Source organism: Cuculus canorus, chromosome 8, assembly GCF_017976375.1.
Source record: "Cuculus canorus isolate bCucCan1 chromosome 8, bCucCan1.pri, whole genome shotgun sequence".
In the NCBI taxonomy this organism is placed as follows: domain Eukaryota; kingdom Metazoa; phylum Chordata; class Aves; order Cuculiformes; family Cuculidae; genus Cuculus; species Cuculus canorus.
This window is the reverse complement of record NC_071408.1, coordinates 9,678,863-9,693,874: the sequence shown is the minus strand read 5'-3', so window position 1 is coordinate 9,693,874 and position 15,012 is coordinate 9,678,863. Positions and strand designations below refer to the sequence as shown.

Sequence of the window (15,012 nt, the reverse complement as noted above, 5' to 3'; positions counted from 1 at the left end):
GAGACTTAAAAATAGCTTTCTCCTGATGAATAATCTTGTCAGAATTTATATGCAGCTACTTAGTGCTGTTTGCAGATGTTGCCAGTAGAGCCATGAAGGGAGGAAATGAACATTGTGCATTTGACAGAAACAAGTTTTAACTGAATACTCTCATCTGTTATATTGGGTGTTGCAGGCCAGAATGCCTTTTAATCTTTTCCTAGCAGACCCAATTTCATTACTTTTACTCAGTATGTCAGCTAGCAAAAACTTGCACAAGAGTGTTGAGTATAAAAGCAAATGTTTGAGATTCTTGTAAGGATTTTTTTTTTTTTTAGTAGATTCTTTTCCATCATCTCTCTAAAATAGTTGCTGACAAACTGATACTTTGGTCAGTCCAATGGGACTAATCATCTACTGAGATGGTCTGCTTGGAAGTTGGTATCAGTCTGTTCCGCAGAACACATTTAAAACATGGTTTGGCTGTATATCACTTTTTTTTTAAGTAAATAAACCAAATTGTTTGAACTTCTTGTTCTGTTATGTTTGGCAGAGTCATGGTCATCAGGAACTCGCCACCTTTCTAACATGAGATGTTAAGTAATTTCATTTGTATAACTAGCTGGTGGATATTAATGACCAAAACTGGATACGGTTCCACTCCTGACATTAATAACTTTTAACTATGTGCTTTGGTAAACCCAGGGCTCTGAATGAATGTTTTTGCTGATCATTCTGGGAAATGGGGCTGGGAGTGAACACCTTCAAGACTTTGCAAGAAAAATAGAGTGAGTTCTTACCTCTCTTCCCCCCCCCCCTTCCCGTGAGACAGTACATTATTACTGGATCACATGGTCCTAATAAACCTTCTTGCTAAAGAGTTGAAATGTAGTGTTTGAAATCCATTTGCCTAATATAAAAGTTGTGTAGTTCTTGCTGTTTCCTACGTGTTTTCTTTTTTTTTCAATTGGAAGTGGTTTTATACTAAGAGAACCTGTAAGCCAGAGAGCAAAGCAGATGTGTAAGCTCATGACTATCTAGTTATGGCTGGCAAAAGGTTTTCTTTGGTTTAATAGTCTTGTGATAGTTCAAGAAAAAAAGTGTTTATCTCTATTTTTATGAAACAATCTTTTGCCCTATTCTATAAGCTATTTAAATTATATCTTGACTATGACAGTCATTAGGGTGCTAGCTGAGTAAAACGGGATTATAACTATTCTATTATATTTATTTCTCCTATCTTACCTTTCCCATAAATCAAGTTATGAATGCATTTATGCTAATAAGGAATGATCCCTTTATTTCCAGAGTTAATTCTGTCTTTCTTTTGCTTATCAAAACCTGAATCAATACAGAGGCTTTAGTAAAGTAGATGTTAAGCTTCCCCATTGTAATAGAAAATGTCCCTCCCAGACAAATTCTGTATGCTTTGTGAGTAGCACTTCCTGATCCACTATTGAAGACATAATATTGGGTGGGATAGACAATTAGTGTGACCCAGTAGAGCCTTTCTTATGTGATTCTTTTTTTGAGGGGTGCGTTGTTGGTTTGCTTGTTTTTAATAAGGAATCCCTTATAAGTGCAGAACTGCTGTTAAAGCAGTGGATATTGGTCTGTTTTTTGTAGCATCTAGAGGCAGGAGGGTAGGGTTTGTTTATCTGTAGTACCTCTGTGATGGTACATCCAAGAATCAATAAAGTTCAGTTTAGTTAGGTAGTCAGGGATAAGAATTATGATACTGAAATTATCTGCTATGAATTTATAGAGGTAGACCTCTTAGATACTTGCCCCTAGGCAGAAGTGTGCCTACTGCCTGCTAGCCAAGAGCAGTGTAAGTGGCAGACTGATTCCACAAACCAAAAAGTTAAAATTCTTTTCTAATACAACTGTCTCTTTTCATTTTCTGCTTCCCAATTTAAAGGCTTGTTTTATGATTTTCCTTTTTTCACTAGCGTCACTTTGATCCATGGGTTACTAACCTGCTGTAAATCTTAGAACTGGAGTACTCGGCAGAGCTGTTGAAGCTGTCTCCAAAATAAAATGCAAATTGAAGTGTCTCCATCTTTTACAGAGGCAATTACAGGAATTTATCAAAAGCAAAATAATATGGATCATGCTCCTCTGACCTGTTCTTCAGACTCTTGACTTCTATGCAAGCTCCAGTCTTTTCACCCAAATGGCAAATGTGACACCAGAACCTTTGTTGGCAAGTGGGAGGCTGAATGAGGAAACTTACTGCTGTTACCTTAATGGCGAAGGCATACCTTTGGTGTCCCGCAGAAAGCTGTCAAGTAGTTGAGTCCATTAAGATTTGACGTGAATTAATCTACTGATTTGCACTAGGAAGTGGTTAAAGGTATTAGTCAGAATTTTCATGAGATAATTCTGTTTTAAATCTCAGGCTGCTACAAACTGTTTTGTTTTTCTTAATGTTTCAGTTGACTGTTGTCAGTAACATGTAGAGATAGAAGTTTTCTACCTTTAATGTGGCCTTGTAGCTCCCAAGAATTATGTATATTTTAATTAGAAAGCCCATGGTGAAATATTTCAACTTGTTTATATTATCCTCAGGAATGAAAAAAAAAAAAGAGACCTTGGTGACAAAGACTTCTAAGCTTTTGGACTTAGTTAAAACAAACATTAAATCTGGATTTGTTCACTCTTCTAAATGTGAAAACTTTAACAGTCATGTAACTCAAAGGTTTTTATTCATTTGCGTGGAAGTCTGGAAACTTTACAAAAAAAGCTTTGTTTTTAAAGAAAGTACAGACTTTTCACATTAATTCAAGTAATTTTTTCCAAAGGGGGAATTCATACTGTCTTCCAAGGAGTAAGTCACACTTACCTGAGCAGAGGGTTTTATTTGTAAAACAGCTTTTAAAGGTAAATGCCGGGGTGGTACCCATAGATTATTTTTAGATGATTCATTCCTGCTAGAATGGTCTGTTGGAATAAATCCTTTCATTTTTATTCTTCTCTAAAGGGAGCATCTGCAGGACTTTTGAGTCCATTTTAATTTATAGAAAAATTAGCTGAAGATCCATTGATTCCTGTTTAAAAGTTAGTCTGAGTCTTAAATTTACATCATTGTTTTGGGATAACATGGTATTTCCATTTCTTTTCCATGCGTGTTGAACTTGTGCATTAGCATCATTTATTCTCTTCACAGTTCAATATTTACAAAAAATCCAAATGTCAAACTTCTTTTTTAAACCTATACCAAGAAAAGATTTCCAAAATAGAAACCTGGGGGCTTGTTGACAACTTTAGGGGGGAAAAAAAGGATGAAAGCAGTCTCTGGACATGATCAAGTTTAACTTCCTGCTCCAAGAAGAGCTGGCCTCAAAGTTAAAAGAGGTTTCTTGGGTCCTTGTCCATTTAAGTTCTAAAAGTCCCTGCAAGAGGGTGGTTTCGCATCCTGGTTCCCAGGTACTCTGTGCTCTGCTGCTCTCTCTGTGAGATCTTACTTATATCCAGTTGAAATTTCCTTTGTGGCAGCTCATCGCTGCTGCCTTTTGTCACTTCAGTGCACAGTCCATGTTTCTGAAACCTGTCTATTGGGTGTTGGAAGAGAGTGGTTAGATTCTCACTCTGCCTCTCCAGCGGAAATACACCCTGTTCCCTTGGTGTCATCCATATTTCTTGTGCTCAACTCCCTGAACTCAGTGTGCCCAGTATATCTCTTTCACATTGTTGCTGTACTCTACCACAAATTTCAGGATGGAATGGTACTCCATGTCAGTATCTGCAACAAAGTACTTATTTTAATACTTTTTGTTTACTTGTGTTTAATTGTAAAAAAGTCTTTTCAGCTGGGCAAAGGCAATAACTGGTGAAATGCACATGTTGGGAATTGGTGTTAAGATTCTTCTCTGCTTAACAAAGCCGTTTAACAATCTCCAGTCCTGCCAGAATTGTTAATAAAGGCTTTTGACTCTACTGGTTGTTCTGGTAATCTGCTGAGAACTGGATATAGTCTTGAAATTCCCTTCCACAGGTCTGCAGAGGTGAAGCATGTTAGTTCTGGAAGGGCTGTTACTTGGGAGTTAATAACAGGAAGAGTTTCCCCTGTGTCTCACTGCTTCACTTTTTTTTCAAACCATAACAAAAATGACAGCACAGCTTAAGTCTTCTATCAAGATTGATTCTGATATCAAACAGCTTGATACATGTTAAACATGGGGAAAAGTGCATGTGTATTCTGTCTGTGGGAAGGGAACTCTGGGAATTTTTGTGAAGACGTCTGGTCTTATTGCAGCAGGGACTCCTTATTTGTATGCTTTCACATATTTTGTTTTTATTAATTCAGAATGTATCCGTAGTAACAGTTTCTCGTCCTAGCCCCTTGTTTCTGTATTCTATTTCTCTAATAAATTTCTTTTCTGTTTTAATTTTTATGAATACCAATAAGTTCATGGTCTAGATTTACTTTTGTGAACACCGGTGAAGCAAAAGAAATGGCTTATGTCTGATTTTGTCTTTTGCTTTTTTTTTTCGGAAGCAGAAATATCCTATATAAATAATTCTGTTTGCCTTTGATAGTTATCTTGGGTTTGTTTTATTTTTAGTATATTGAGGGTTTTTTATTGTTAAACCCCAGTAGTATATATCATTGTTTCACGCTAAATACATTTATTGTGTCTCATCTTGTCACTCTGGGGTCTATTTAGGCGATACCAAAGATCAGAAATTACCCTTTAACAGGCAGTGGGTTTGTACTTTCCAGTCTTTGGATCTCTCTTGTGGCTCAAATTTTCAGATTTGAAATCTGTCATTCTTCAGTGAGTTGGAAACAGAGTATGTGGCTTCTGTTTGTCCACAGCTAACAGCTCCTGCCTGGAGGTATTTTCTCATATGGGAATAAGGCTTTTCTTAGGTCTTTTATGAAATTACAATTGGCTTTATCGATTCTTCCTGCTTGCACCCTGCCTCATCTAACGAAAGGATGTTGCTGGGGTTATCTGTTTATTTGGGGGTTGGTTTGGATTTATTTATTTTGGTTTTGCATTTGGTTTCTTCTTTTCAAAAAAAGGCAGAATCTGCCTGTGTGTTTAAACATTACAAGTTGTTTTCTAATGCTCTCTGGCTTGAGGAAATAGTATGAAGATGCTTTAAAACTTGGTGTTTGGAATTATAGAGGATGAAGTCATGAGGAGAACTGAGGTATACTCTTCCTGGTGCTAGAGGTGAATAATGGGAGACTTCAGAAACAATGAGCTTAGTATTTAAATAGACTAATAGGGAAAAGAAAGAAGGACAGGTAGAATTGAGATAGGTGGAAGTAATACGTAGGGAAGCAGGAACGTAGCAGCTCATGGGGTTCCTTAATTAGAAGTGCTTTTTATAGTACTGGATGACCATAGGTCCTACACAGTCAGTAGGTAAGGCTGCGAAATGGCAAGGGAAGATTGCAGTATTTTTGCCTGATGTGGGTAGATTTTTTTGTTAGTAGTTTTATTAGTGTAAGAAAAAGTTATGTTGTTAGGCATTAGGCTTTTATTTTAAAGGGCAAACTAGTTTTGCTGACAGTGTATGTTTATATGTATTTTAAAGTAGAGCTGTCATCTTTCTAGCCAAATTTAGGCTTCTAGTTTAAGAAAATTATAAACTACACCTTTCTTCCCCGTGATATTCTGAATTGGCAAATAAGAAACAATACTTTATGCTTTTTTACCCTCCTTATGACATTTAAGAAAATGTGTGTTAATATTTCTTTTCCCTTTTCACACTCTATAATGCGTATCTTCTCCTTTCACGGCTAGAAGGCAGATAGCTCTTCTTCCAAAGCCCATAATGGAAGCACATGAACTACAATAGAATATGTATGAGGAAGAAGATAATCTGTCATTATCTTGTGATGGCATGTTCTGTTTTTTCACTCTGTCCTGCTCCACCCGTATTGGGCTGTTTACTCCACCCTTTGCTTCAGACCTTGTCTGTTCAGCCATTTATCCAGCTGAAGGCGGATGGCAACCCAGAGTTGCATCACTATTTTCCTGTGCACTTTTTTCTTTGTAGTGATTAAATAAGCTTTACCATTTGGGCACAGGAAAAGAATCACATGCTCTTTATCCAGTAAATGCTGTTGCATTAACTAATTTTACCGCGGTGGGGAGTGATATTGTTACATGGCGAAAATGGAGCATCTTGCTATGTGTATGTCTAGAAATATGAAGTTTGAAAGCATGTCTAGTTTATTTTCCACTTCATTGGTGACTTAATTTCATTTGATCTAGTATTGTATTTGATCTGTAACTATTACTTTTGTGGTAGACAACTAGAAATATAATCTGCCTGTATTGTGTTGTGTAAAGTGTTCAGAAAAAATGTTAGGTTGTCTTGGAATGCTAATTTTGGGGTTAAAATCTCAGCATAAACTTGAAAGAATCTTTCATAGTTTTCTGTGAGTGCTAAGCCAGTTCACTGAAAAGGGAAGAAAGCCACAATTTTAAGGGAAGTCAGTAACAGGAATAGGTAGAATAAGCATTCAAAATCTCATCTGAAAGAAACATACTATTTCCACTACCACCACCTTTTCCCATTCTGTTAATTGCAGTAAAACATCCATGTGTGTATGATTAAATGCTGGAATGTCATAATTCTGTGATGCATGGCCTTTGAAATAGGTAGTATAATAATCAAATTTCTCTTATGTATGTGAAACCTAGATGGCTGCTGAGTGGAAATTTCTCAAATTATTCTGTGATGAAATATAATGTTCCAATTCCATTTTAATATTGTAATAGAGACAACGTTTTGTGTTTAAATGGGTGTTGTTCTGCCTTTATATGTCTGACGTATATAATGTTATGCCAAAGGAAATTAAAATGTTGGGCCATGTATTTGGAGAAGCCAAGAAGTTTAAAAGTAATGGTGCTGTAAACCACAGGCTGGCCTTTTGGTGTGTACTTTGCAGTGTGGAACTCTGTTTAAGTTTTCCTTACATTTCTGTTTATTGTTCACATTTTGTTTGTATGCAGTTTTCCCCAGTGTTTTTTATTGTGATGACTGGTAAAGACTCTGGACTTCCCTTGGACGTGCTTTCTTTAACATAATTTTGTGTTCATACATATAAAAAAAATCCCTGAACTATGTCTTTTCTGATACTAATGTTTGGGGTTTTTTTGTCCTTGTAGAAAATGTTCCTGAAGAACTACGAGAACCATTTTACACAGACCAGTATGACCAAGAGCACATTAAACCACCTGTTGTTAACTTGCTGCTGTCTGCAGAACTCTACTGTCGTGCTGGGAGCCTTATTCTCAAGAGTGATGCTGCAAAACCACTTCTAGGTCATGATGCTGTTATACAAGCCCTGGCACAAAAAGGCCTTTATGTCACTGACCAAGAAAAGCTGGTGACTGAACGAGACCTTCACAAAAAACCAATTCAAATGGTGAGTGTTTAAAGCTTGTATGTTGTGTTTCTTCGGTGTACTCCCGATAGCTGCATATCTGTCTTTTAATAGGCACTGTTATGCTGACATGTTTTTCTCAAGAGTTCAATGTGATTCATTACTGAGAGGCTAATTATTGTTTTGGTATGCTTTGTCCGTCTCCTCATAGCTGTCAATGCAGGTGTATTTCCTCTGTACTAATGCTTCAAAACACATACCATTCTACTTAGTTCAGGTGTTACATTTTTAAATATAGCAGTGACAATATGATCACTTTGATTTCAGTTTTACAGTGTTGACTGTTGGTGAATATTTCTATGTCGGAAAAGTGGTTTGAAAATAGGATTTTTTCCCCTCCTTATAGAAATCATTGGTTGAAAGCTTAAAGAAAGGGTTTCGATGATGTAAGCAATTCAACAATGATACTGATAGTGAACAGTTACATATTGTGTCAATGTAAACCAAACAACAATGGTATATTCTTTCATAGTCTTTTAATACTGTCTTTGCTTTATGTAACTGTTAACTGTATTAATTCCAGATAAGTGATCTTGTTACTAAGCTCCAAAGTTGTGCATTTTCTTCCTTGATTTGACCTGGATCGAAAGATAGAGATATATATATATGGCCCATCCTTTGTTCTAGGTGGTTTGTAGAATAATGATATGATAGAACAAGATTCAACTATATTTAAAGTGAAGTATTTCAAGTTATTTTCACGTCTTTATTATTAAATATTTTATATAGAAAATAAATCAAGTAAACAAAGTATGAGAATACAGAGGTTGACAACTTCCAAATTCTAATATAGAACTTAGGTTTGCTCATTGAAGTCACAAGGAAATTTTACTGTGGTACCAGTGGAACTAATGTTCCTGCTATGCTTGGAGGCTTTTATGGTGCAATCTGGGTGTTTCACATTAGATTACATTGTACGTGTCTTGTAGACAAAGGACTTCTATCAATTTTCTGACATCCATTATCAGAATCTAGATTTCATGGTCTACTTTTCCCAGGGTCTTTTTTAGTTAAATCTACCCTCTGGAGTTGGCCAACTGTTCTGTTTTGAGTCCTTTGATACTTTTATGGTCAGTGACCCATAGCTGCTCCTTGAATGGAGGTGAAAATTAATACAGCTATGTTTTTATTGTCAGCTTATTAGTGACTTGTGTTTATTGACATGTAAGAAGACTAACGAGTTTTTGGCAGAATGATTAGAGAGTCTCTTATTTGATTTGTTGGTATCAACTGATAAGCTGCAGGAGCTTTACAGGTGTGACATCAAAGATACTAGTAGTTAGATATTAGTAGTTAATGATGTATTCCATGCAGTATTGCCAAGAGGTACTAGGCCTCTTAGTTCACACTAGTGGTTTTTGGAAGTGGCAGTAGTCAGTTACTGTAATATAAAGACTAAATTTTTACATCCACTTTGGCTTTATTTGAAAATTCTGTTCTACTCATAAAATTTTTAAGATCTGAAGATAAAAATATTTCAACAGTGGTAATAAAACTAGTGAAGGCATTTTTTCCTTATGATTAAACTGTGATCAGTGAATGCAGATAACTTGAAATTTTGCCCAAGTCTCTTTTGGATCTTGATATCCTTTTTTAAAAGGAGAGCTCAGCAATGAATAAGTGATGTTTTGGTGAAAGAAGCTGTGGATAGCAAATAGAAGACATACTGAAGTGATATAAAATTTTCTGGCCACTTGTAACAGTCATGGGTGGTTTAGCAATAAGCATTTCTAATGTTCACAGAAGTCAAAGCATTTAAGAGGTTAAACAAATTCCCTGACTGTTCATGTTTTCACAGAACTTAACTCTGTTCGTATCTCTTCAGGAAGATGAGGTTACTGACTTGCATTTATGAGCCTACGTTTTTCCTATTTGATTTTTTTCCATTTGATCCCTTTCTAGGGCACTTATAAGAGGCATCTCTCTTCACTGTTGTCAGTTGAGAAAATGTGTCAGTAATCTCTATTTTTGTTTGCTTATCATTAATTTGGTAATTAACATTGCTTAAGAAGCATTTTAATAGTAATTTTGTATTTCCCCTCTGCTTGAGTGTCTGTTTGCCTGCCTTTCCTGTGTTGTTTAGGTATAGTCCTACAAGTGGTTAGTCAAGTGTCATGAGTTGACATCCCTAGGTTCGTACTCTGCCTAGCTCGTTTGTTCCCCTTCCAGTACAGAACGAGTGCCCTGATGCAGTTGAGTTAGGTCACAAGCAGCAAGGCTGTGACCACGAGAGGGAACACCGGAGTGAGAACGCAACTGGTGTGGGTGGAAGGGCAGCCATGTCTAAAACAACCGCTACCATAGAAATGGCTGTGAGGCTGTAGGCTTGATATTAATAGTCTGAGCCTGAGAGTTTTAATTTGTCATGCCATGCTCATATCCCTATGCAAGTTCCTAGCAGCAACGCTACATTTTAATTGGAAAGTCTCAACCTTTTCCCATAGTATACAATTAACAAAGTTGGCAGAGAATTTCAAATGTGGCTGTTGCAGTATTGACAGTGTCTTAATTAAATTATCCCCTTGATGTCTTCCAATACTATTTCCTAGTGTTCTGTATGTCACAGTTTCTACAAGTCTTACAAAGTAAGAAGTACATCCTGTTTTAGAGCGTGGAATGATTTGTGTTTTTCAATTATGTAGAACAGAAGGGTTGCGTATATAATTGTACATTCCCGTGGTAGACTAGATTGTGTTAAACCTATGTTCAATCTAATTTTTGGGTAATTTAACAGAAAATAGTATGGTAGTCCTTCTCTTTGCCAGCCTGGCTTCTCCATAAGTAGGAGGAAGATGTTGGTGTTTGTTACTGTGCATTTATTCCTATCTAGTCAGATATACTGTGTGAGTAGCTGAAAATGTGTGAGTTATATTATAAAATGACACTATGGAAAGATATGGAGTATTTTGATTCTACTTGTACTTTATAATGCATGTAGCTATGATCAACAGACTGGGTATTCCTTGTGCTGTATGTCTGCAGTGATGGCTGTGGTGATTAATTGTTGATTTACTTCATGTGTGATTATTTACTAAATAGGCATGTCAAATTTTGGCTAGCTCTGTTTCTTAAATAGGTATAATTGGGCCTTTTTCTTAGATGGACCTTATATATTAAAGTGTTTGAAAAGTCTAGGAAATGAATGTGTTTGTTTATGTGCTGGGGTCAGGATAGATGTAGTTTCCTCATTAGTTATGACTGACGTGGCTGCATTAGTATCTAATTTGTGAAGCTGCAAATTTTTACTTGTGTCTGTATGTCTATACATGCATGCGTGTGTGTGTGTGTGTGTGTATATATATATGTATATATATATATATATATATATATGATTTTCCTGCAGTGGAATGGGATTAGGAAAGAGGCTTTTAGGAAATTAACACGCAATAACAGGAGCAAAGGCTTCTGTAAAGCCTCCCCTGTGTAGGAGTAGGGAAGTTGATGTGGAGTCTGGTTTGGTTTAGACTTTCTTACATTTGGTTTGTTCATGTGTCTCACATTTGTTTTTCCGATAATGTTGAAAGCTAGATTATTCTGTACGCATGTTCTGATTTAAAAACTTATAATTGAAACTGTCTGTTCCTGAGAGATGGCGTCTTGTAATAACACTGTAGAACTATTCAGTGGTACCTCTGTTTCTGTTCTCCATGTATTGCAAGCTATTAAAACTTAATTCTATGCTTATTTTTGTTAAGCCTTTTTATTTGGTAGGATCGTCCTATTGCCTTTGGTTTTTGTAGGGGAGCAAAAGAACCAAATACCACATTATTAATCTCCAGCTTGAAATTTGTATCATCTTGGCTCTGCTGCATTAGGATTTAAACAGTGCAGGAATAATCTCGACTTGGACTTGAAACAGTGTTGAACCAAGAACCATAGTATATTTCTCCCGAAAATTATAGATCTGGTCATGAATACAAAAGGAATTGCCTGATGGTTAAAACATTTATGAAAGCTAAGTTGCAAAAATATAAGTCAAGCTACTCATGTCAGTTCACAAGTTCCAATTGCATTTAAAAAGCAATCTGTCTTAAGCAGGCACTTTTGTGTGGAAATCGTGAGATTTTGGCAAGCTGTAGAAATGAGAAATAGCTTAAGAATTAAGCGTTCTTCTGATGATTCTGTAAGAATTTTGTTTTAGTGCTTCCAGGTTTCATATGTATAGGCCACTGTTCAAGTCAAGATTAACTTTTGTATTTCCATGTTGATTTAGGTGTTTTAAATTTCTCATTTATTCCATAAGCCAAGCTGACTTAAACTTCCAAATGTCAGGTGCACAAGAGGAAGGCAATTTGGATTTTCTCATATTCTTTCTCATATACATGTTTGATCTCTTTATGTTTAGAAAGCTTATGTATCTGTTCTTGCAAGGCGATCCAGAAGAGACTTCTAGACAAGTTTCTGCATTATGCTGATAATTTTATATCAACAGAATCATGTATTTGACAAGCCCAATCCTTTTACAAGAATTCTAATATTTAATCAGGCTGGCCATTCATATGCTGGTGATCTCTTTTCCATTTTCCTCAAGTGGAGGGAAGAATAAACAGATTCAGTGAGGAATTAAGAAACGCTTTCCCTCCCCCAAGTCCCTGCAATGCTCTTCTGCCATTTGAGGAAAGGAATAAATAATCAGCATCTTTGTTCTCTGCTGCATGATACTCTGAAGGGAAACTAAAGTTGCATAATTGCCTCAAGTGGGGACTTCTGTACTGCCCACTCTCTGTCCTGATGTGGCAGGGCCAAAACCAAATCAATTTCAAACTTGAGGGGTGATGTAAAAACTTAAGTACCTGTTTAAAACTGCTGAGGGAGTGCCTACAGATACAGTAATGTTACAGACTGTTACCAGACTTGTGCCAAAAATCTATTTCTCTGCCCTTATTGTTGAGTATTGCTAGAACATTTTCATCTGACTTGCAGAAAAAGTTATCATCTTGCAAGGTTTCCACAAAAAAAGAAAGAGGCAGTTTTACATTTAATTCTTAAATAAAATTTAGCTACTAAAAAAAGATTAATTAAAACCCCACATGTAAATACTCTCTCCAGGAAAATATGCCATACCTTCAAATATTTCCTTGTCATCTTCTCAACATGGGAAAACATAAAAATGGTACTAAGAATAATGCAGTCCAAGTGTGACTTTTGTGTAAATTTGAAAAACACTGTTGCAGAAAAATGTCAACAGCTGAGCAGCTGCCTTAAACATACACCCAGGTATAATTATTTTTGAAAAGTACTGTTGTTAATCAAGAAACGCTCAAATCCTGCATATACTTCCTCCATTGTCAAGCCAAGATATGAGAGGCTCTGGCAAAACCCCAGCAATAAGTCCACAATAGCTGGTAGGATTAAAGATAGTAATTCTGAGATGGAGTTTGTGTGCATGGGGTTTTGATTTGAAAAGCAGTATGATTTCATAGAAGTTCTTTATCCATTTAGCTGCAAATTACCTTCTCCCTTGAAGAAGTCTGCTGCGAGGAAGTCTGGCAGCAATTCTCTGTAGCAGTTTGTGAGTCTGGGCTGTAACTGCAGTATAATTACGTGTGCCTGCGTGAGCTCTTCAGCAGTGATCAGGAGCACACTGATCTTCTGGTTTGTTGTGGAGTCATCTTGGAAGCACAAACTCATTTTTTTCAGCAGCTAAGCTGGAAGATGAGCTCTCAGATCAGACCTACGGTTGCCCACCTACCAGGGAGTACTCATTTTGCAGAACCAGAGAAGAGCTGATAGAAGTGAATCACCTGAGAAGGGAGAAAGGGCAGTTCCTGGGACCTTTGCACCAGTTTTGCTTTTCTGTTGGGCGGTACTCAGTGCTAAGTTAGTCACAGCCAGTGCAGCTTAGGAGAAGAAAGGGGAATTGACAATGCTAGTTTTATACCCAGAGACAGAATCTACATCTCTTGTCTGGATAAGACAGCAGACAGTAAGTGGTTAACTCATCCTGTAATCCAGATTTTTGGTCTCTCTGACAGACTGCATTCATTTGAAATGACAGTCCCTCTCATCAGAGCAGTATTTATCCTTGACGCAGGACTCCTGCAGCTCACCCAGTTAGCTTGCAGCTACATGCCTCTGCATTTTCATGCTGGAGAACTCCTTCAACTGTGTGGCAACAAAAAGTGTACTAAACACTTCATAGAACAAAGAAATAAGATGTGGCTTGTGCCCTGAAGAAATTTTTTTTCTGGTTTTAGGCATGGTGTAACAAGCTTCCATTCCTGAGCTATTGTGAATTGCTTGTTTGATGTGGACAAGTAACAGGAATTTGCAGTTACTTGACTTGAGCCCAAAGATACCAAAATTTATTAGTTAAAGCACCAGCTTCTGATATTAACTGACTTGTGATATTTAAACATCTTGTATAGTAGTATGGTCACAGAAGATTAAAATAAATAGATATAGTAGTGAAAGAGAACCTGAGTTTAGCCTAACATGCCTCAGAACTAGTCAGTTGTTGCATTGGGCGGGGATAATGTAATCTTTAGATGTTCCATAGTTTTTGCTCGATTTCTGCTGTAAACATTAGGTTTCAGACTTGTCTTTTCACAGACATTCCTTGTAAGGTTCTCATTTGCTTGCAAACAGTGGCCCAATATATTTGCTGGCCTTGCTGTGTCAGGTATGCCATCGCTTCAGTCAGCATCGCATAAGCATCTGTTTGACATTGTGAAGCACTGTGGATACCAAGCTCCCCCAAGAGCCCAAGGTGCAAGTTTGCGCTTTGGTCACAGGAACTGCTGTAACTCTTCATAAAGTTTATTCTGCTGTTACCATTTTAACTTACAACTTAGCATCCTGTTAGCTTTTTTTTTTTTCATGCAGCTTATGTTGACTCATAACCTAGGGATTTTGTTTTTCCTGTTGCTTGTTTTTAATTAAGTTTGTCTTGTATGTAGAAAATGCTTTTTCTGCATTACGTAAATAGCAGCAATGACTGGGGATGTTGTTCTGCAGCATGCTTATGTAGAATTTAGCTTGTGCAAAAGAAATGCAGGTTATCGGTGTGAGCCATACCAAGGTCTGTTTTATTTCTGTGATTTTCTGGGACTGAAGACTCTTATTTAATTTTAGGCCTTCTCCTTTGTCTGAAACTGAACTGTTTGCTGCTAATGCCACACTTTTGCACTGTGAATGATTAGCCTGGCTGCAGTCATATTGAGTCACGTTTCATTTCTCCAAGATAGTCGAAAGAAGCTGCAGATGAAATAAGATTGCATCATTAAATTGCTCTGTGCTTACTTCTATTCATATGTATCTTAGCCTACAAATAGCTGAAAAGAAAAATTGCAGTAAAAGGTCATTATTAGAAATGTACCTTGTGAGAGAAAATAGATGTTTATTCTTAGACTATCAATTTTGAAATCTGTTTATCAAGTACTGTCTGTAAATAAGGGTAGGAATTAACTCCCAAAGATAATGTAGGTATCTTTATCAGAAATTTATGGGAGACTTAAATAACCACAAAGTACTCTGCAACATCCTCCAGGTTTTCATGGAATGCTGCCTGCTCAGCTTTTGCACCAAGTGTTGCAACTAATGTGGAAGGTAGAGCTACTGACACCAAAGTTACGTTGGTAAAGAATGCAAAGTAAGAATTCTTTCCTGGTCCTTTACAG

At 36.8% G+C, this 15,012-nt stretch overlaps 1 protein-coding gene across 4 annotated transcripts in view; it reads left to right on the top strand.

The window, feature by feature from the left end:
* The window catches only part of CAMSAP2 (calmodulin regulated spectrin associated protein family member 2), an 88,581-nt gene that overhangs the window by 4,488 nt on the left and 69,081 nt on the right, over positions 1 to 15,012 (top strand). For all 4 annotated transcript variants that reach the window (XM_054072682.1, XM_054072681.1, XM_054072680.1 and 1 more), the window contains exon 2: positions 7,116 to 7,375. In XM_054072682.1, coding sequence (XP_053928657.1) covers positions 7,116 to 7,375 — 260 coding nt within the window. The remainder of the gene's footprint in view (positions 1 to 7,115; positions 7,376 to 15,012) is intronic.